This window comes from Zalophus californianus, chromosome 3, assembly GCF_009762305.2.
Source record: "Zalophus californianus isolate mZalCal1 chromosome 3, mZalCal1.pri.v2, whole genome shotgun sequence".
Taxonomy (NCBI): Eukaryota; Metazoa; Chordata; class Mammalia; order Carnivora; family Otariidae; genus Zalophus; species Zalophus californianus.
The window spans coordinates 132,866,231-132,886,704 of NC_045597.1; the positions used below are offsets into that span (position 1 = coordinate 132,866,231).

Here is a 20,474-nt window from a genome sequence, read left to right on the forward strand (position 1 = left end):
TTCCAATTCTGTTTTTTTGTTAGGATTTAAAAACCTGGTAAGATAGGAAGAACCTCAGGGCAGAGTAATTTGCAGAAATATGGGTTAAATTTATGTTTCTGTTCGCTCTGTGTTGGATATCACTCCAGTTCAGCTAATAAAATCCCATTTACACATTTTGAGTTACAATTTAATATATGAGCAAAAAAAGCAAAAAATAAAAAAAAAGCAGCTTACCCACACTGAGTTCCATTTGTCACATTCTGGTTAAGGGAGCTGTTGAGCCATACTATAGTGTTGTTCACACATGCTTTTCCAGGGATCTTGAGTTGTTGTAATTCAGTGTCATATTCAATAAAAACATCTGTCATTGTGCCAAAAATGAGCAGCACGCCTGGATGGGATAGTCCATGGAGAAATGCACATAAACTTCCCACAAACATCAGCCAAATGTCAGTCGTTGAAGAGAATCGAAACTTGAAAAACAAAGGATTCAGAGATCATCTATGGTGAAAAGCAGGAGAAGTAGGACTATTTAATTTTAGTTACTAGATTCTGATAAATAGCATTCAGCACCAAATTTTATTAGAATCATCTTCATTGAAAAGTAGAGTTTTCACTAATTATATCAACATAAATGGTATATCGGGGGACCTGGGTGGCCCAGTTGGTTAAGCATCTGTCTTCGGCTCAGGTCATGATCCCAGGGTTCTGGGAACAAGCCCCACATTGGTCTCTCTGCTTAGTGGGGAGTCTGTTTACCCTCTGTCTCTCCCTCTGTGATCTCTCTCACTTTTGCTCTCTCTCAAATAAATAAAATCTCTTTTTAAAAAAAGTCATATATCAATTATCTAAAACACTAGACTCTTACATTGCTAGTTTATGTTATTTCTTTCCTAGTCTTTGAATTCATTCTCTTTACCTCAAGAACTGACTTCAGGTCTTAGCCATTGATTCACAACTTCAGTGGGAAGTGGTCACTGGCATTGATGCCATTGCTGTGTAGAAAGACTGTGTGAAGCATTCAGCAATAGCATGAATTTATCCCAGAACTGATATTGACAAACAAGAGTGACTATTCGTGCCTAGAGATGCCTCTACCTTGTGAAAATTTGGGGAAAATACCACACTATGGAATTTCCAAAGATATGTCATAAGGATAAATATACATCATATGATTACTGTGATGATTTTCTTTACTAAAATAATTATGGGCTTAGTGATTATTTTCCAGGACACATTTCTAATCTATCAGATAGGATTTATGTGTTTAATATTATTTTATTTATTTATTTATTTATTTATTTAGAGGTGGGGAGAGAGAGAGTGGGGAGGGACAGAGGGAAAGGGAGAGAGAGAATCTTAAGCAGGCTCCACACCCAGTGTGGAACCCAACACAGGGCTCAATCTCACAACCCTGAGATCATGACCTGAGCTGAAATTAAGAGTTGGATGCTTAACCAACTGCGAAACCCAGGCGCCCCAGGATTTATGTTTAATTACCAATATACTCTAACCATTTAGCATGTTATTACATAAAGTTTCTGACCGAAAAAGTGAACACTGTACTTAAAAACCTGCCAGTGACTAAAGATTTAACACTCCCTCCATGATCTGAACAATTTGCAGTTGCAAAATTTATGTCAAAAATCAGCACAGTTTTATTACCAATTGAAAGAAGCCAACTGGACTGCTGTCACCTTTCCTCTCATCTTGTAACCTGAGGAGAAAAACATATGGATTTATAGACCATTCTTTCCAAAACAAAGAGAAATTCTCCCTGGGTAAGAATTTTATGAATCATCCTTTAGTGAGAAATAAAGTCCCCACTGACTGAGAAATTCTTGCCAAACCTGGCATCCTAAAAACAAGCTCTTATTTTTCAGATTTACCTCTTCCAGAGATTTCAGTATAGCTATATCTCATGTTCAGCAGAGATTCAGTGAAGTTTTTCTGAGAGGTATTGAAAGAAAATAAAAAGTGCTCTGTACTCCCAGTTATTCTAACATAAAACTGTTGGACCTCAGCCTTGACCCTCAACCTGTTTCTGTTTACATTTCATTGTAATGTAACTTGAGGTGGTTGGATTAGCTGATTTAAAGCTTCCTTCTAACACTTAAAAACCTTCAAATACATTAAATAGTATTGATATGATGGGAAAGTTTTAAGAACTCCCATACTTCCCATAAAATTGTATTTCCTTAGTATTTCTTACTCATTTCATGTCTCATAAAGTTGTATCTAACCCATCTTTGACCATCTCCACTCCAGGGATCTCTACTTCACCTGAGTCATCCATTCATGGAAACACCCTGGACCTTTCTTTCACCAGAAACTACTCCGTTGGCATTCTGGGACAGCCTATGCAGCCTGTTTTGTCACTTCCTTCCTCCTTCTACACCTGTTTGTCATCTTAGTTGAGATCTGCAGTCCTTTAAACCCTCATTAATTTCCAAATGTTAAAACCCCATCAAGATTGTGCTTCCTTCCCCATGCCTCCCAGATCCCACACCAGCCATTTGGACTACATTCTTACCATCACCATCATCCTTAATCCTTTTCCCCACTACATCTTTGGAAACTCCATCTCTGCCTCCATGCAGCTGTTTGCCCCTGTCCTCCCAAAGCCAGGCTGTGGGGCCTGCTGGAGACAAGCTCTCCACCATGTGAACTGATGCCAACACATGCCATGCCTGACAGTCAGCTGCCCTAAGCTTCCCCTCCAGCTCAGAGTAGAATCCCAAGTCCTTGCTGAGATGCCCAAGGCCCTCCACGGTATGGCCAATTGGCTCTCTGACCTTGTCTCCTCCTACTGCACTCCAATTCTCAGCACCCGAGCCACTTGGCCTCTTTGCTGATCTTTGTTCAGGTCAAATTTATTCTCACTTCCGACCATTTGCACTTGCTGTTTCCTCTCGCCAGAATGCTCTTTCTTCAGATACCTGCATGACCAACCCCCTCATCTCCTTCAGACTTTCCCTCATAAGTCACCTTCTCAATGGGACCTTCCCTGGCCAAAGCCTTTAAAATTTCAGCTTTCTCCCCACATCATTCCATATCTCCATTCCATGTTTGCTTTTTTTCTTCTTAGAAAGAAAGTGATAGATTATTACTAGCTACCATGCTATATATTGTATTTATTTTTGGTGCATATTATGTCACCCTCACTAAAATGTAAACTCCTCAAGGACAGATATATTGGCTCATTTTGTTCTTTTCTGTATCCTAAGCACTTTAATAGTGCCTGACATCTGGTAGGCACTTAATTAATATTTGTGAAATGAATGGATGCATGAATGAATGAATGAATGAGTATGATCTCCAGTCTTAGCTCAATCTACAGCGCTGTACTTCATCTGTCTACAGATTGTTCCATTTCCCTCCACAGCTTTCTCAAACTTTCACCATGATCTTCTCATTCTACATTACCACATGTATCAGAAGATGGATTCATCTCCTCTAAAAACTGAAGAATTCACTCAAACTTCCTATTCATTCTCTCATTGCCATTCATCTACACCCACACCTATTTTTATCTTTTTTCTACCCAGTGAGAAAAGCGTGGTTCTTCTAGGCCCAGGCTGACCCTAGCACTCTACTTACTTAGAATTTCCTATGTAATTACTTAGAATTTCCTATATAACTTCAACCTCTGCCTTCCTACCACCTCTTTCTAGGAACTTGCCTGGTGCCTGCCTTCTGTCTTCTCAGATTACTCTGTCTAGTCCTACTTTTATACCAGTGTATGATTAACTGACATTTTTATATGAGGATTTAAACTTTCAAACTAAAGAGAAGTATCTAATAATTAAATTTTAGGGTTCTAGTATTTGTCTGTGGGAAGAATTTGAGGTTTATGGATCTCCCCTGTGCTCATGAAATCATACTTGTTCAACTTTTCCTCTGCCCATATAGGTTAGAAATTCTGTGTGTTGCTGGATACACGGAGGAGATTTGGACTCAATACAGAAGGAATATTTCAAAAGGTTTTTGAAATCAAATTACAGCAATGTTTTAAAGAGAAAAGGAATGGATTACCTATGCCATTTTATAGGAAGTACAAGATGCATGAAAATATTATTTCTGCTTTGTGCCTTTAAAAGGAATATTAAGGAGTTATTCTAGAAAAGATGATGTATTGTTAAAATAGTCACTTACCTTGAATTCTTATCATTGTTATCTGTCAGGATAAAAACAATGCACAAAACAGTTAGTAATGACAAAACAACATAATCATTAACAATTTTGCTCCAGGAAAACATTCCCATAAATTAGCTTTATTCATGGAACACAGCAAAATGACTATTTGCCTTTTTCTCCTTTTTTTTCATTCTCTCTCTCTGTGTGTCTCTCATTACACAAGAAAACACTCTGTCAGGTTCAGGACTGCTAGCTTGATTACATTTTTCAATATTTCTACAGGATATGAGATATTTGTATTTTCTGGATGTCAGCTGGAGACCAACATTTTTAAGTTAGCTGAAGAAAATCTAATTTTTTTAACTACTGAGTAAAATGAGTATTTATTGTTTTGTTCCTTGGAGACATCAGAATTTATCTGTTTAAAACTGAGACTACAAATTAACTAGACAATAAGATGGTGATGACACTCCCATGCCAGGAGAAACCACAGGATTGAGCTGGATATGATTTTCCCCAGCATAGATGAGAGCAAAAGGAGGGTAGGAAGTGAAAGTGGAGGTGCAGGGTCATGGGTATAGGGAAGAAACAGGGAAGGGAATTTCATGGTGCTAATGTCAACCAACGCCATGGAACAACACATCCCGATTCCCTGCCATTTTAATTCATTTAATTTAAGTAAGTGTAAAGAGACTTTATAGTACAGATAGAGATTAAACATCCTGGGTTTGGGAATCAGAACTGGATTAGGATGATGGCTCCATTAATTATTGGTTATGTAATCTTTGTCAAGTTTTAAAAAATTTATTCAAGTCTCATTTTTTCTTCTGTAAGTTGTAAAATCATAGGATTTGTTTAAAAAACTAATAATTGCAGGGCACCTGGGTGGCTCAATCAGTTAAGCGTCCGACTCTTGGTTTAGGCTCAGGTCATGGTCTCAGGATCCTGAGATGGAGCCCCCTCAGTTGGGCTCCCCCTCAGCACTCAGTGGGGAGTCTGCTTCCCCTGTGTTTTCCCTCTGCCCCTCCCCCTGCTTCGGCACTCTCTCTCCCTCCCTCAAATAAGTAAATAAATCTTTAAAAAATAATAATAATAATAATAATAATTGCTTGGAATCACTTGTGCTCACTAGATGTTAGGTCCTCTTTCCCATTATCTCATTCTGGCCAGCATAGTCTTGGTAGTTTCTCACTAAATAATTACTACTATAATCAATTATAACAATCAATGGATAAAGGCAATAATAATAACAATGCTGGATATTTACAGATGAGATACTTTCATTCACCCACACTTTGTGCGTTTTTTTTTTTCCCCTAGGTTCTTAATTTACTGTACAGGTTGAGAATTACACGATGAGGTGACATTAGCTTCTCCAGGCATGGGAACTTAACAGGTAGCACCTGCCATGATTTCAGTCTTGCAAAAGGTAACCAATTCCACTGGCTGTGTCCTTCAGTGTACGCAGCCACCCCGCATTCACCCACACATCATGTGTTTTTCCTATCATTTTCAAACATTCCATTACATTGATTCTGGAGAGAACCACCCATTTGTGGGTAAGAAATGCATCCAGTAATTGTTCTCCATATTATTGTTGGTTTTCTTCTGCCCCTTGAAAGTTCACTAGCTTGTCTAACCTCTTTTTATATGAGACAGTAAGAGGAAAAAGGCCACTTACGGAATCTTTCTGACTCTAAACCATAATTGTCCTCTCCAAATTTCTTCACACTGCGAAGAATTACTGAGTCAGACATGGTGACTGCAATCTGCAGTCAATAACCCTATAAAATAAAATAACCATTGCAATTATTTCTTTTCTCTTCTTTAAACAAAGTAGTCAAATGAAAGAACAGTTTGGTACAAGAAATAACTTTCACTAACAATTTTAATCTTCACTAAAAAGCAGATTTTTTAATCGGTCAATAACTCCATGAGTCTAATTATTAGGAAAGATAAAGCCAAACCATTGATACGGCTTTCTCTAGTTGATGAATGGAGAGTTACTTTTTATTCGTTTGTCCTTTCTGCTTGTCTATCCTACCATCTTTCCTTCCATCCTCCCTTCCTTCCTTCCTTCCTTCCTTCCTTCCTTCCTTCCTTCCTTCCTTCCTTCCTTCCTTCCCTCCTTTCATGAGTAAAAATAAAAACCACTAGAGCTGCACAATCAACTGGTGACATTCTTGGGTCAGTGTCTGGAAGGACGACACTTAACACTGGTGAGTAACCTGCAGTGCTCCTTTGTAAATGCATCTTCAAGACTGAGGATATGCTAAGTCCCACGTGGACCAGGGGAAGAGCTATTCAACTCATTTTATAAAACAAGTATAACCTTGACATTGAAACAAACAAGAATGTTATAAGAAAAAATAAGAGTTATAATTACTTTTTGAAAATAGATTTAAAATTGCTACATACATTAAGTATAATTCAGCAGTTTATGAACAAAATATAATGAGCAATGTTGATCCCAGAATGCAATAATCATTTACTGAAAAATTTGATCATTTTGATAGATGCAAAAAAGGTATTCAATAACAATCAGTATCCATTGCTGATTTCTAAAACCCCATAAAATTAGAGAAATCATTATTTACAACTCCAATGAATAGATTTTGGGTAATGATCAGCAACGAATGCTAAAACCATTCACTGAAATCCTGGCAAAGATTCAGTATCTGGTAATACAAAGTATTGCAAAGATGTAGAGGGAAAACATTATATTAAGTCATTATATCTCCTTAAGCTCCTCTTGGCTCTCACCATTTCTCAGACGTTCCTTGTTTTTGATGACCTTGACAGTTTTGAGGAGTATTGAGCAGTTATTTTGTAGAATGTCCCCTAAAATGGGACTTATCTGATATTTTTCTCAGGACTTTTCTCAGGATTAGACAGGCGTTGTATATTTTGGGGAGAAAACCACAGAGGCAAAGTACCCTTCTCATTACATCTTATCAAAGGAACTATCAACATAATAGTACCAATCAACATGATTTATAAAAAATAAATTTTAAAAAATAAACTAAATATTAAGAAGTAGAGTGAGAAATATCATTTCATTAAGCAATTTAGGAGGTCAGTAAAATTTTAAAAAGAACATCAACTAGATTCAAAATTCTTTTATTCACCAACAAAATTTATTCACTATAGCAGTATTACATTCACAGAATGCAATGCTCTCGGGTTATATCATTTTTGAAATTTTAACCAAAAATTTATTTTTCAAAAGGAAAAGAAATACTTGGATAATGAGAAAATAAGAATACTTTAACAATAGTTGTACTATTACATATAATTTTAAAAGAAGACTTTAAAAAAAATTCAGTATTCAATGGTTTTTTTTCCTGGCTTAGCTCCTCATTTAAAAAAGGTTTCTTTCCACTGGTGTGCAAATATTTGACAGCACTTAGAGGCCAGTGGTGTAGCGTCTTGTCCATGAACTTCAGAGTCTCACAGACCCTCTGGCTTCTCTCCATGTTGTTGCATATGTTTTTTAACCTCTCTCCAGGCCCTGGATTCTCCATCATTCAAGTCAGTGGTGGTGACGGTGATAAAATCTGCCTTGCAGGACTAGTGTGAGAATGACATGAAACTGTGTCTGCACATCAGTTGGCAAAAAGGGAGAAAATGGCTAACATTCCTTTTGGGCTTCAAGCCTAGAAACTGTCTTCCTACCCCTCCCTCTGGGGTCACTTGCAGTAACTCACCCTCTATCAAGGAGGAGACTGATGATCAACCAACCTACTCTCTTCATTTTCCCTCTCTGTGCCCTCCGCAATTCTGTACACTTGCTTTCACACTGGGTTTGCTTACATTTCGTTTCTTTCTGAATGCAATGATTTTTGGGATCTCTATTTTACTATTAAAGAGTAATATTCTCAAACACAAAAATTCATCTATAACATGGATTTCCATCCCCATAGCATTGACAGTGCCCTTCAGCCAAAGACCACTGGGAGCACAACTGTAGTTGAACAATCTGGATTTGTTACTTATTGCAGTGAGGAAGAACATGTGGTGGAGATCATGGGGGCCTCAGTAAGAGGGTGTTAGAAAGAACATCTTTATAGGAATTGGACTTCAGTTAGGTGATTTGGGAGAGGATCCAAGAAAGTGGGGGTTTGCTCCAAATTGGATGCTGTCAGAAAACCAGAGCAATTTCATGATTGGGTGCAGAAATAGTCACTCATAGCAAGAGAGAGGGATGTTTGGTATTTTGGGGGGTTGCACAACGAATTTGTTTTTGCCTGTGCCTGGGCAAAATTATGCACTGGACTTGCTTTGTTTCATTTTTATCCTGGTTTCATAGTGAGTTTGTCTGAGGTTGGTGGGATGGTTAATTTTATGTATCAATTTGAGTGAACTAAGGGATGCCCAGATAGCTGGTAAAGCATTATTTCTGGGTATGGCTGTGATGGTGTTTCCAGAAGAGATTAACAGTTGAATCTGTAGAATACTGTCCTGACCAGTGCAGATGGGCATTATTCATTCAATCCTTTGAAGGCCTGAATAAAGCAAAGTGGCAGAGAAACTAAATAGACATTTTTCTAAAGAAGACATCAAAATGGCCAACAGGTACATGAAAAGATGCTCAACATCACTAATCATCAGGAAAACCCATATCAAAACCATAATGACATATCACCTCATATCTGTTAGAATGGCTATCATTAAGCAGACAAGAAATAACCAGTGTTGATAACCATTTGGAGAAAAGGGAAACTTCGTGCCCTGTTGATGGGAATATAAACTGGTTTAGCCACTATGGAAATCAGTATGGAGGTTCCTTAAGAAATAAAATACAAGGGGCACCTGGGTGGCTCAGTCATTAAGCATCTGCCTTTGGCTCAGGTCATGATCCCAGGGTCCTGAGATCAAGCCCTACATCGGGCTCGCTGCTCCGCGGGAAGCCTGCTTCTCCCTCTCCCACTCCCCCTCCTGCTTGTGTTCCCTCTCTCGCTGTCTCTCTCTCTGTCAAAATAAATAAATAAAATCTTTTAAAAAATAAATAAATAAAAATAAAATAAAATACAAGGGTGCCTGCATGGCTCAGTCGGTTAAGCGTCGGCTCAGGTCATGATCTCGGTGTCCTGGGATTGAGTCCCATATCCGGCCCCCTGCTTAGCGGGGAGTCTGCTTCTCCCTCTCCTTCTCCCTTTGCCCCTGCTCGTGCTCTCTCTCTCTCTCTTTCTTTCTCTTTCTCCCTCAAATAAATAAATAAAATCTTTAAAAAAATAATAAAAAATACAGCTATCATATGATCCAGCAATCCTACTTCTGGATACATACCTGAAAGAAATTAAAATAGGATATTGAAAAAAAAATAGGATATTGAAGAGATAACTGCACTCCTGTGTTTATTGCAGCGTTATTCACGATGGCCAAGATAGAGAAAAAACCTAAGTGCCCATCAATGGATGAATGGATAAAAAAGATGTGGCATATATATATATATATACACACACACACATATATAGAATATATAAAAAACTATATACATATATATACACACACATACATATACACATATATACAATGGAATATTAGTCAGCAATAAGAAAGAAGGAAATCCTGTTATTTGTGACAACATGGATGGACCTTGAAGGCATTATGTTTAATGAGATAAACCAGACAGAGAAAGACAAATATTATATGATATCGCCTGTATGTGGAATCTAAAAAAGCTGAACTCATAGAAATACTAGAATAGTGGTTACCAGAGGTTGAGGGGTGGAGGGATTGGGAAGATGTTAAAGGATACAAACTTGCAACTAGAAGATGTTAAAGGATACAAACTTGCAACATCTTCTAGTTGTGCAATCTAATGCACAACATAGTGATTATAGTCAACAATACCACATTGTATACTTCAAAATTGCTAAGAGGCTATATCTTAAACGTTCTTACCACAAAAAAGAGATGACAATTATGTGACATAATAGAGGTGTTAGTTAAAGCTAGGGTGGTGATTATATTGCCATATATAAATGTATCAAAGCAACAAATTGTATACCTTAAAATTTTAAAATGTTATATGTCAAATACATCTGAGTAAAAAGTTAATTTTTTTGAAGTCAGGAAAGGATGAATTTGCTCTTTTACTTTAGCTGGGACATCCATCCTTTCCTGCCCTTGGACGTCAGAGCTGCTGGTTCTTGGCCCTTCAGTTGGTTGCTCAGTCAGAAACTGGAGCTAGTTCCCTTATCTCTGCCCAGCTCAGAAATGGCAGTGATGACTTTTGAAGGACATGGTGTTGAAAAAGTTTATGACTTGCTGCATCCACAAAGACAGTGGCAATTTTATAATGTTCAATCTGGGAAAGTGCAATGAGATACAAAAATTACTAGAATGAATAAGCAAAAGCCTTGCTTATGATATTTTCCCGGAAAGACGATGTTTCCAGATGTTAGTTGAATTGCCTCATATCATTATAAGCATAGAATGAAATTCTGGTATATCATTAGACCATGTGTTCTTCCACTGGTTAGTTCCCTTTTTATTAGATGAGATCCCGGGAAACATAGCAGATGCTGGAAAGTATCTCTGATAGTTTCTGAAACCCTGGAAACAGAGTGGGAATCTAGTTTTCAGTGATAAACAGGTTTGTTTCACAGGGTCGCAAGAATGTGTCTCCTCCTCACCAGGTACATTCCATCATTTAAGCGTGCTATGGTGTTTTGTCACATCATTTCCCCATCAATATCAGCAGATGTAATGTCATCTAATTCTACTCTCTCAGTTGTTATCTATAGTACCTAAGCTAACAATTTTGTTCTTGAGCTTCCTAAAGTGTGTGAAAGGTTCTTGGGTATCACACATTGCAGGAAGCTTTAATTAAGGTTTCCCAACAATTTACAATAACAAAATTTTACTTTAACCACACAGAAGAACTCAGAATTGAAAATAAGTTACCATGCTATTTTCTTTTCACTCTGCCTTTTCATAAAGTAAATGATTTTAATCTGCAAAAAAAAAAAAAAAATCTCTTTGGAAACAGATTGAGAACTTTCAAGTCTTCCAGGAAGATGGTCTTTCAATAAACTTAGAAAATCTAGGAGTTGAAAGTCAGAAACCAAGATTTCTAAGCACTGACTGGCAGACTTTGGCCACCTAATTGTGGAACGCCCCAAGAATTTTTAATTGTCCATGCCAGCACCACCGTCCCTCTTTGCTAAATGGCATGTGGTCTATGTGCAGACTATCTGTAGTTCTGTTTAACTACCCAGGGTTGAAGTTTTCTTTTCTTTGATAAGATGTGTAATCTTATCAACACAGGACAGTCTCCTGACCTTTACTGGTAGACACATCACAGATAATTCTACTTTAGAACACTAGCAACAATATTCTGGAAGACCACTACTGGGGAGGAGAGAATTCAGAAAGTAACACCTGAATGGGTTGCCTGACAGAACCTAGCACACTGACAAACCTCAGAAAGGGGATAAATAAGCAGTTCCATGGAGGACTTGAAGCTGTCAAAATTAGATGAGATAAAGTTCTATAAGCCATATCAGGGACAAACCAAAAATCCAAAGAATACAAAATGTCAGTGTCCACCATGGACCATTATATCAAGGCTGCTAAGTGTGACTTCAAGATACCAGTCTGGCTATTGATGCTGCAGGAGAGCTGAAAGAAAGAAAGAAAGAAGAGAGAAAGAAAGAGAGAAAGAAAGAAAGAAAGAAAGAAAGAAAGAAAGAAAGAAAGAAAGAAAGAGAGAGAGAGAGAGAGAGAAAGAAAGAAGGAAGGAAGGAGGGAAGGAAGGAAGGAAGGAAGGAAGGAAGGAAGGAAGGAAGAAAGAAAGAAAGAAAGAAAGAAAGAAAGAAAGAAAGAAAGAAAGAAAGAAAGAAAGAAAGAAAGAAAGAAAGAAAAGAAAGAAAGAAAGAAAGAAAGAAAGAAAGAAAGAAAGAAAGAAAGAAGAAAGAAAGAAAGAAAGAAAGAAGAAAGAAAGAAAGAAAGAAAGAAAGAAAGAAAGAAAGAAAGAAAGAAAGAAAGAAAGAAAGAAAGAAGGAAGGAAGGAAGGAAGGAAGGAAGGAAGGAAGGAAGAAAGAAAGAAAGAAAGAAAGAAAGAAAGAAAGAAAGAAAGAAAGAAAGAAAGAAAGAAAGAAAGAAAGAAAGAAAGAAAGAAAGAAGAAAGAAAGAAAAAGAAAAGAAAGAAAGAAAGAGGAGAGGGGAGAGGGAGGGAGGAAAGAAGGAAGGAAGGAAAGAAGAGAGAGAAAAAAAAAAAAAAAAAAACAGGTCAGGGGTGAAAATAGTTCTTTCAGACGGTGGAATCCTTCCAGGCTGAAGATACAAATATAATAGGAGCATTCGGCCCACTGCCTGTTTTTGTAAATAAAGCTTTATTGGAACTCAATCATGTCTATTAGTTTTAATTTTGTCTTTGGCTGTTCTTGTGCTACAATGGAGGAGTTGAGTAGCTGTGACAGAGACTATACTTACGTCCCCCCACCCACCCACCAATGCTTAAACCATTTATTTTCTAGCCTTCTGCAGAAACTGTTTGCTGACTCCTCTATTATGAGGTCAGTTCAGGACAGCTTGGTGCCTGGGGAGAAATATTGCCTGATTTACCCAACCTAAAAATCATATGGAGCACCAGGCCTCCAACCTGCCCTGTCCTTGGGGAACTCACAGTGTGGCAGGGAAGACAGGTGCCACATAAGAAATGACAAGCATGGTGATTGTGAGTGAAGGGAGAGCATGGGCATCTCCTAGATCCTCAAGCAGAGGCCCTGCCCTGGTCTAGAGAGCTGGGGGAGGCTTTGGAGCCAATGCATTTTCAGCATGGGACATAGGAGATGAGGGTGAGTTAGCCAAGGAAACAGGAGAGAGAAAAGCATCCCAGCCAGGGAAGAGCACATGAAAAGACCCAGACCCCAGAGAGAGCACATAGGCTCAAGGACAGAAGAATGTCCAGTGAGTGTGAGGGAAAGTGGATGGACATCTCTGAAGGATGTGGTTGCTGGATTCCTCGGGGCCTCATCTTTAACACTGAGGACTTGGGACCTTATCCCAATGGCAAGGGAACTAATAAGGACTTTTAGGCAAGATAAATATATGATCATTTTTATACTTGTTAAAAAAAAAAGCCACTGCTCTGATAAGGCTTGGAACTTGAGAGCCCACACACAGAGGGACTAGGAAATCTGGTTGGGAAGGGTGAAACATTCTGCCAGGCCAGGCAGCAGGCACCCTCATTTAGCAGGGCATGGACCACACAGTTCATCTGTCTCCCGGGCAGATAGGCCTGAAGCGACCAAATGAAATAGGCTTGTGGTGCCCCATAGCTAAGCCATCAGTGCCCAGCTCCTGTCACTTTAAGCTCTTGTCAGTTCTCTACTCTATCAGTGTTTCATGTTTTCAGTTGTCTCTGGGGAGATTTGTTCTGCTTTCCATCTCATTTTCTCCCGAATACTATCTTTGAAACATGTTGATCTTGCTTCTACTGAATTCAGGAGGAAGAGGCTGAGGTTTGTCTCATCCAGACCAAGATAATAAGGAAGATCTAAATGCCCTACCAGCCATTGAGGTGCTGGAGGGATAGTGAGGGGTACAAGCCAAGCTCAGGGGTGGAGTGGCCTTCACCCCACCCCACAGCACGCTGTGAATATTCTCCTTGGCTTTTCTCTTGTGAGGCCTTTGCTTTTGTAAAAGCTATCAAGGCCGCCAGCACCACACGCTCCCCCTTCCCTGGACTGCTCAGAGAGACAAGCAGAACTGCTCCTGGTCCTTTTGAATTTGAAAGTCACCTCCTAAGCCACAAATTCTGATTTTTTTTTAAGCCCTGACAATGCCTTTCACTGCTGACATGTAGAAATGCAGGTAGCACACTTTTGATATTATTAAACCCAGCAAATGATTTGTTTCTCCCAAGGATCATTGAAAGGAGGAAAGAAATATTAGTTTATGCTAAGAAGTAAGAAAAATAGAAAACTACTGCCTTGCAGATAAGCCGGTTGTAGCGTGATAGTGTGTGTCGACAATGTGGAAGATAGGCTAGGATAAAAATGAGGCCCCTTTAGCCCCGAGGGCTGCAGCTGATGGGCAAGGGAATGAAATTAAATGGAGGACTAAAGAATTGCTCTCAAACAAAAGAGTTTAAGGTCAACGTCACTCCCAGCTTTTCTTGGTCTCTACACCCATAGTTTTCCCATCTTCGCAAAGCAACACCCAACTCTAACACTTAATTCTTGCAATGGAACTTGGACATTTTTTTTCTTTTTCTTTTTTTTTTTTAGCAATTTCAGTGTCTTTTAAAACCATGGAGTGAGCAGGGTTTTTTTTTTTTTTCCCTAAATTACTTCCTAATCTACTTCCAGCGTTCATCAGCAAATATTTGTCGCCATTACTGTTAGTAGGAGGACACACAAATTATTCCAAGGCCTTACAATCAAGTGGGGGGGCAGGGCATGTAAACAGTAACTCCCAGGCAGGGAAATGGGGGCTCCGGAGATAACAGCAGAGGGTTACATACAGAGCAGAGGAGGAGGGTACCCAAGTCTGGAGGGGTAGGGGGCATGTGGGGCTGAGGTGGGGGTGTGGCTGCACACAGAAAGAACTATTAAACAAGAGCCTATAAATAAGTTAATACTTTATAAGTTTAATGATAACCACTATTACATCCCAATATTAAGAGTTTGGGGTGCAGTCATTATAATTTGTCTCTAATATGTCTAGTAAGCTGGTCTTCCCTCAAAACACTTGGAAATAGCATACCTTATTCCCAGATATCATTCAATATTTGATCAAGGTGTTCAAATCATCAACAACATGTGATTTCTACTAGCTAGGAACCTAAAAAGGGAAATTAGTTTCCAGAAATCAACCTTTCCCCCTCTAGCCATGCATCCAGAGCTCTTATTTTTTAGTATCTAAATTATTGAAAACTGGGAGAATGAGGAAATGAGCATGGTGTTGGAGAAAAGAGAAAGCCAGTATAGTTCTCTATTAAACCAGCACCAGCTTTCTGGGATGGGATTTGTGGTTATCTGTGCAAATAGCATTGTGCTTTCATAAAACCAAGATTTAGAAGTTCACTAGCTTTTTTACTTTGGGCAGATTATTCGATCCGTTCACCCATTCACACCACACACCCCATACACCACACGCACACACACACAGATTCTCAAGACAGCTGATGCATAAAGTAGTATTGCTTTATAAATGAGACAGCGACCAAGAGCCATCTGTATTGTACATCATATTATGAAGTTATCGGTGTACTCTGCAAGTTCCTATCCAAGCATTACAGTATTGTTTATCACATGACAAGAGGACAGCCTTTAGTGAACCAGAAACACAACACCCCACGAAGTAGAAGCTAGAGGACATGGACTTGCAGAATGTAGTTCTCAATGCTATAGAGAGTAGAAGTCACTTACCTGCGAGTGTGAACTTGAGGAAGCCAGAGAAACAAGAGACTCTACTGTGGAGAGTCAAAGGGTTTTACAATCTTTTCCAACTTCAGTTTTCATCATTATAAAACACTGAACAGAATTCAAGCTTTTTTGAAAACATTATCTATTTGCTGACAGGTCAATGCCCCGAAGGCCAACCCAAGCACAGTTCAGTGACATCTGAGGAAAGGTTGAGCACACTGGAAACAATAACCCCAAACAACAGTGTGCTTGGGAAGTCGTCTGAGGGTGCCAACAGGCTTTGGAAGGTGTAGATTCCCTTGAAAGGAGACAGAGACCCTGGCACGGCCCGCCCCTCCCCACCCTCAAGAGCGCTGTGATTTTGGCTCCCTCCACCCCTTCTTATCATAAGCCCTTGGTCTTAAGAAGTTACTGTAAAACATGACAAGACCAAAACTGAAAAACCTTGAGACTTTTCCCCTCAATTTGAAATATTACTCTTGGAAAATCCTTATGTTGCAGGCCCTGATATTCCTGTTGGAGATAGATAACCAGGAAGAGCACCTGAAACAGCCTTTTGCTCAAAACTCTGCGTGCTCACATGACCCTTGCACCCTGGCCTCCACAGTCAATGACCTCAGACTCTACCTGCCAGAGGAAGCCTTGTGTAAGGAGAGATAAATGATTTTTTAAAAGTTTTAAATTAACAGAAATCCAAGTCAAATAAACACATATAGCTTCTCCAATGGCTTTGTGTACGTATTAGAGACAAATCCGGATCTGTTCTTCTCCCTTCTTGTTAATTCTTCCATTTTCTCAAATGCTCTTATTTTTTCTCTCTCCTTGCCTGAGCTAATCCTTTCCTGAGTGCGCCTCACTCTGGCCTTCAACAATGAATAATAATAGCCAATGTTGGTCAAGCCCTTGTTGAGTACCTGGCTCAGGTGAAGAGTTTTATTTTTACCCCCCTTATTTGGATTTCTCAATAACCATAGGGGTTAGGTACTATCATCATCATCCCCATTGTATAGTGGAGGGAACTGAAGCACAGAGAAGATAAATAACTCACCCAAGGTCTTACAGCTAAGGTATAGAACCTATGCCCCTAACCACTCTTTGTAAAATTCCCCCCCATGCTCTAAAATGCAGGTGATGGGCTAGTGCTTCTCAGTTTACAGAAAAGAAGATCAAATAATAAGATTAAATTTTCTCAACTTAAAATTTGTCAGCCATAAACTTTTTAAAAATTCAGAATCCACAGGACACCTCGGTGGCTCAGTCAGTTAAGCATCTGCCTTCAGCTCAGGTCATGATCCCAGGGTCCTTGGGATCGATACCTGCGTGGGGCTCCCTGCTCAGCAGGGAGTCTGCTTCTCCCTCTCTCTCTGCCCCTCCCCCTCTGCTTGTGCTCTCTCTCTTTCTCTCAAATAAATAAATTAAAAATCTTTAAAAAAAATTCAGCATCCACTACTGTTTGTCTCTACTGGAATCCATATATATGATGGTTTATAATTTAGCCCCAAATTTTGTATGTTATTATATGTATACGTTAAAATTTCCATATATCAAGGTCAGCAAACATAAGAACATTCTAACATGTTCCGCTCTCTGAACTGGTTTGAGAAGCCCTGAGACAGGTTGACTTCTGAGGCAACACAAATGTAGTGATATTGGGTTTGGCACCAGTTAGGACCCAGGACAAAGAAATTTTCTCTACACAAAACCAAAAAGACAGCACAGCTGGGGGGTTGTAGCCTTGATTGGGAGAAGATTCTCAGTAGAATGTTGTGACCTTTGTTCTGGTAAAATTGTTGATAATAAGCCACAGGATGGAAAGGAGCTTCTCACTGGCCCCAGTGTCCTAAGCCTTCCCTTTGTGTGACATGTAGATGTACGGGAAGATTAAAAAAAGAGAGTTCTAGAGCTAGAAACAATATTGCAGATATTTTGTTCAGCCACCTTATCTTGTAGATGCAAAAACTGAGGACAGTGCAATGACCTGTCCTGAGTGCCTTGGAGGTTTAATAACATCTTCTTCTGCTCCTTCAACTCTGGCCCCTCGACTAGCCAGGACAGGACGAATACCAAGTTAATCATTCCTATTTTGTTTCAGCAGTAGGTGAGCTTTCTTTATGGCTTGTGGTCTGAAAACAGGTAGGGCTGTGGTACCTGCTGTCTTCCAGTTAAAACGTCAGCTGAAACACTTTTGAGTTCTTACTGTGTGACAAACACTGTTCTAAACTCTGGGATACAGTATGAGCAAAACTGATGTGAATTCCTGCCATCAGGTATCCTATATTCTGGTGGGGGTAGGGGCAGAGGTAGATAGTAAACAACAAGCACAACATATGTGCAGATGGTGATAAATGCTACGGAGAAAAAGATTAGAGGAAAGGAATGGGATAGGGAGTATGTGGATGTGTGAATGTGTGTTTGTGAGGTGAGCAGGAGGTTCACCATCTTAAGTCAGGTGGTTAGAGAAGGTGACATATGAGGAACAACCTGAGGTGAGGGAGGAAGTACATGAGAGTCTGAAGGAACAGTAAGTGCAAAGCCCTGGGGCAGGGGAGCACCTGCTATCTTTAAGGAACCACAGGGAAGTCCGTATAGCTGGAGTAGAGTAAGAAAGAAAGAGAACAGTAGTAAATGGTATCATTGTAATGGCAGTAGGGCAGTGGTTCTCAAAGTATGATTACTAGACCAGCAGCATCAGTGTTAGCTGTTAAAAATATGAATTCTGGGGCCCACCTTAGATGTCCTGAAAAAACCTCTTGGTGTGGCACTCAGCATGCTGAAGTTGGAGAACCACTATCATAGAAGCTTGGAGGTCACTTTAGACCAATTAGGACCATGGTTCAAACTCATACCCAAAAATGCCTCAGGGAAGGCCCCAAATGATGAATATAGAATTCAGCCAAAAATTGTTCCAGAAACTGTACTGAGGAAGAAAAAAACTGTATTGAGGATCATTCCGGACACTTTGGAAGAAACAAACGAAATCACTATTACTTTCATTCTTTGAATCATTCAAACACAAATCATTGAGCATCTTCTATTTGCAAGATACCATGTCAGATGTTATGCTGGTTGCCGACTTGTACACATTAGAGTTAGTGTCTTCGAGAATGTATAAATCTTAAAGGGAAGATAAAGCTCCACATAAAAAGCAATTAAGAATAAGGCAGAACAACATCAAGTCAAAATGTTCAATGCATCTCTTAAATATTTTTTAAAAATGACACATCAGTGGGGAGAGGAATCACCAGGGAAAGAGTTTCCGAGGAGAGGGAATTGGAGTTATGTGTCAGAGTATGAGGAGGAGCCAGTCAGGAACACAGCATGAGCAAGGTCATAGAACACACACAGGCAGCATTAAGAAGAACCAGATGAGAGAAGAGGGTAGAAAACAGTGGGGTTGTTTTGTTTGTTGGCAAACAGTGGCGTTTAAGTTTGCTGAGGTAGGTGAAGACAGGCAAAGAAGGGTTTTCAGTGCCAGTAAGATGAGTTGCAGATAGTCTGACCGAAGCTTCAGTCCAGAGGAAGTCATGCACATGTACACCAAAGACAGGCTCTTTTGCTTGGTCATTACTATCCTGAAAAGTCAATATAAATTGTGAAAATCCAGCTTGACACAATATAATTGGCTGTGTTGTTGTGGCATAAAGACTAGTAGAGAGAAAATGTTGGAATTAGAACTTCCTTGGGTAACTTTCTGTTTTTAAAGCAACCCATGTGGAAGGATACAATCTCCATAGTTTAGTTCACTGCAAAAGGAGGCAGAACAGACCGTACAGTGAAAAGAGCACAGGTTTATGGGGTAATGAGAACTGGGCTCATATCCTGCTTCTGTCACTTACTTGTGATGTGATTTTAGTTTAGGTAATGATACTTACCAATTATTTCCCCCTCACATCAAGTTCAACAGTCTTTGAGTGAAGGGAAGTTGATGGCCAGAGAAGGTGCTCGGCTCTATAAGTCACTCAGAAATCCAGGCTGATAGAGCCTCTGCTATCCTCAACGTGTGACTTTCTAGGTCTTGGACATTGGCGTCTAGCCATCACACAGTGGAAGAGAAAATATGGAGTGTTGCATATGGACAGTGTCCACAGACCAAACCTAGAAGTGGCATCCATATGCCATTGGCCAGGACTCTGTCACACGGCCCCATCTAACTGCTGAAGAGACTAGGAAATGAGGTTTAGCTGTGCACCCAGGAGGTGTGGTTAAAAGCTAGCCAATCTCAAGAGATGGGCTTTGGAATCACAGCAATTTGAATTCACTTCCCAGCCATGTGACTTTGGGCAGGTTACTTAATCTCCACCAGCCTCAGTTCCTTCATCAGTAAAATGGAAGTAGTAATAGCTTCATTAGAGGGTGATGAAGTCTGCTTGAACTTACCTGTGCCAAGAGCCTGGGCAAACATGCTGCATGTGGGAAAGAAAGTATTTTGGATGCGGGGACATCCTTTTACCTAATCCTCAAAGGAATCCTCTAGAAGTGCCCACCACTAGTTGATCTGACCCCCAGGGATTATGCCCTAAAATGGGTAAGTTTCAGTTTGGAGTCTGAGATTTCAGTCTATCTGGATGGCATGTGGATATTCACCCCCGACCCAACATGCCCCAAGCTAATGATTGGTGTAACCTCCTTAATCATACTGCACTGTGAGTCTGGCTGGCTCTGCCCTAAAAATACATGCTTAAGATTTTTTTAATGAATTTCCTCAGTCTCATTCCATCTAGTTAAAGGTATCCACAATTGATACCCATGATAAGATATTAATAGCACATATTTTCCCAGAAGCCCTTCCAAATAAGTCAGTGCTATCCAAAAAAGCTTGGCTCTCTGGTTGTGCAGGGGTGATCCAGTGTTAGTGTAGTAGGAACACTGTGAACCAATGACCTGTATATTTTTCTCTTCCCCTTTCCTTATCCTGTGATTCTTCTCCAGTCAGGCAGTTAGGTGAATTTTGTATAGCTTGTATCTACCAAAATC

General features: G+C 39.7%; 1 protein-coding gene across 3 annotated transcripts in view; it reads right to left on the reverse strand.

The window, feature by feature from the left end:
• Positions 1–15,595, reverse strand: part of ABCB11 (ATP binding cassette subfamily B member 11) — a 90,419-nt gene extending 74,824 nt beyond the window's left edge. For 2 of the 3 annotated variants that reach the window (XM_027590503.2, XM_027590501.2), the window contains exons 1-5: positions 15,504–15,595; positions 5,801–5,903; positions 4,138–4,159; positions 1,648–1,699; positions 217–455 (exon numbers count right to left, since the gene is read on the reverse strand). In XM_027590503.2, coding sequence (XP_027446304.1) covers positions 217–455; positions 1,648–1,699; positions 4,138–4,159; positions 5,801–5,876 — 389 coding nt within the window. In that variant the 5' untranslated portion in view covers positions 5,877–5,903; positions 15,504–15,595. Of the gene's footprint in view, positions 1–216; positions 484–1,647; positions 1,700–4,137; positions 4,160–5,800; positions 5,904–15,503 lie in introns of those variants that run through there. The other variant, XM_027590502.1, reaches the window with a different exon arrangement.
• Between the last annotated feature and the right edge of the window lie 4,879 nt (positions 15,596–20,474).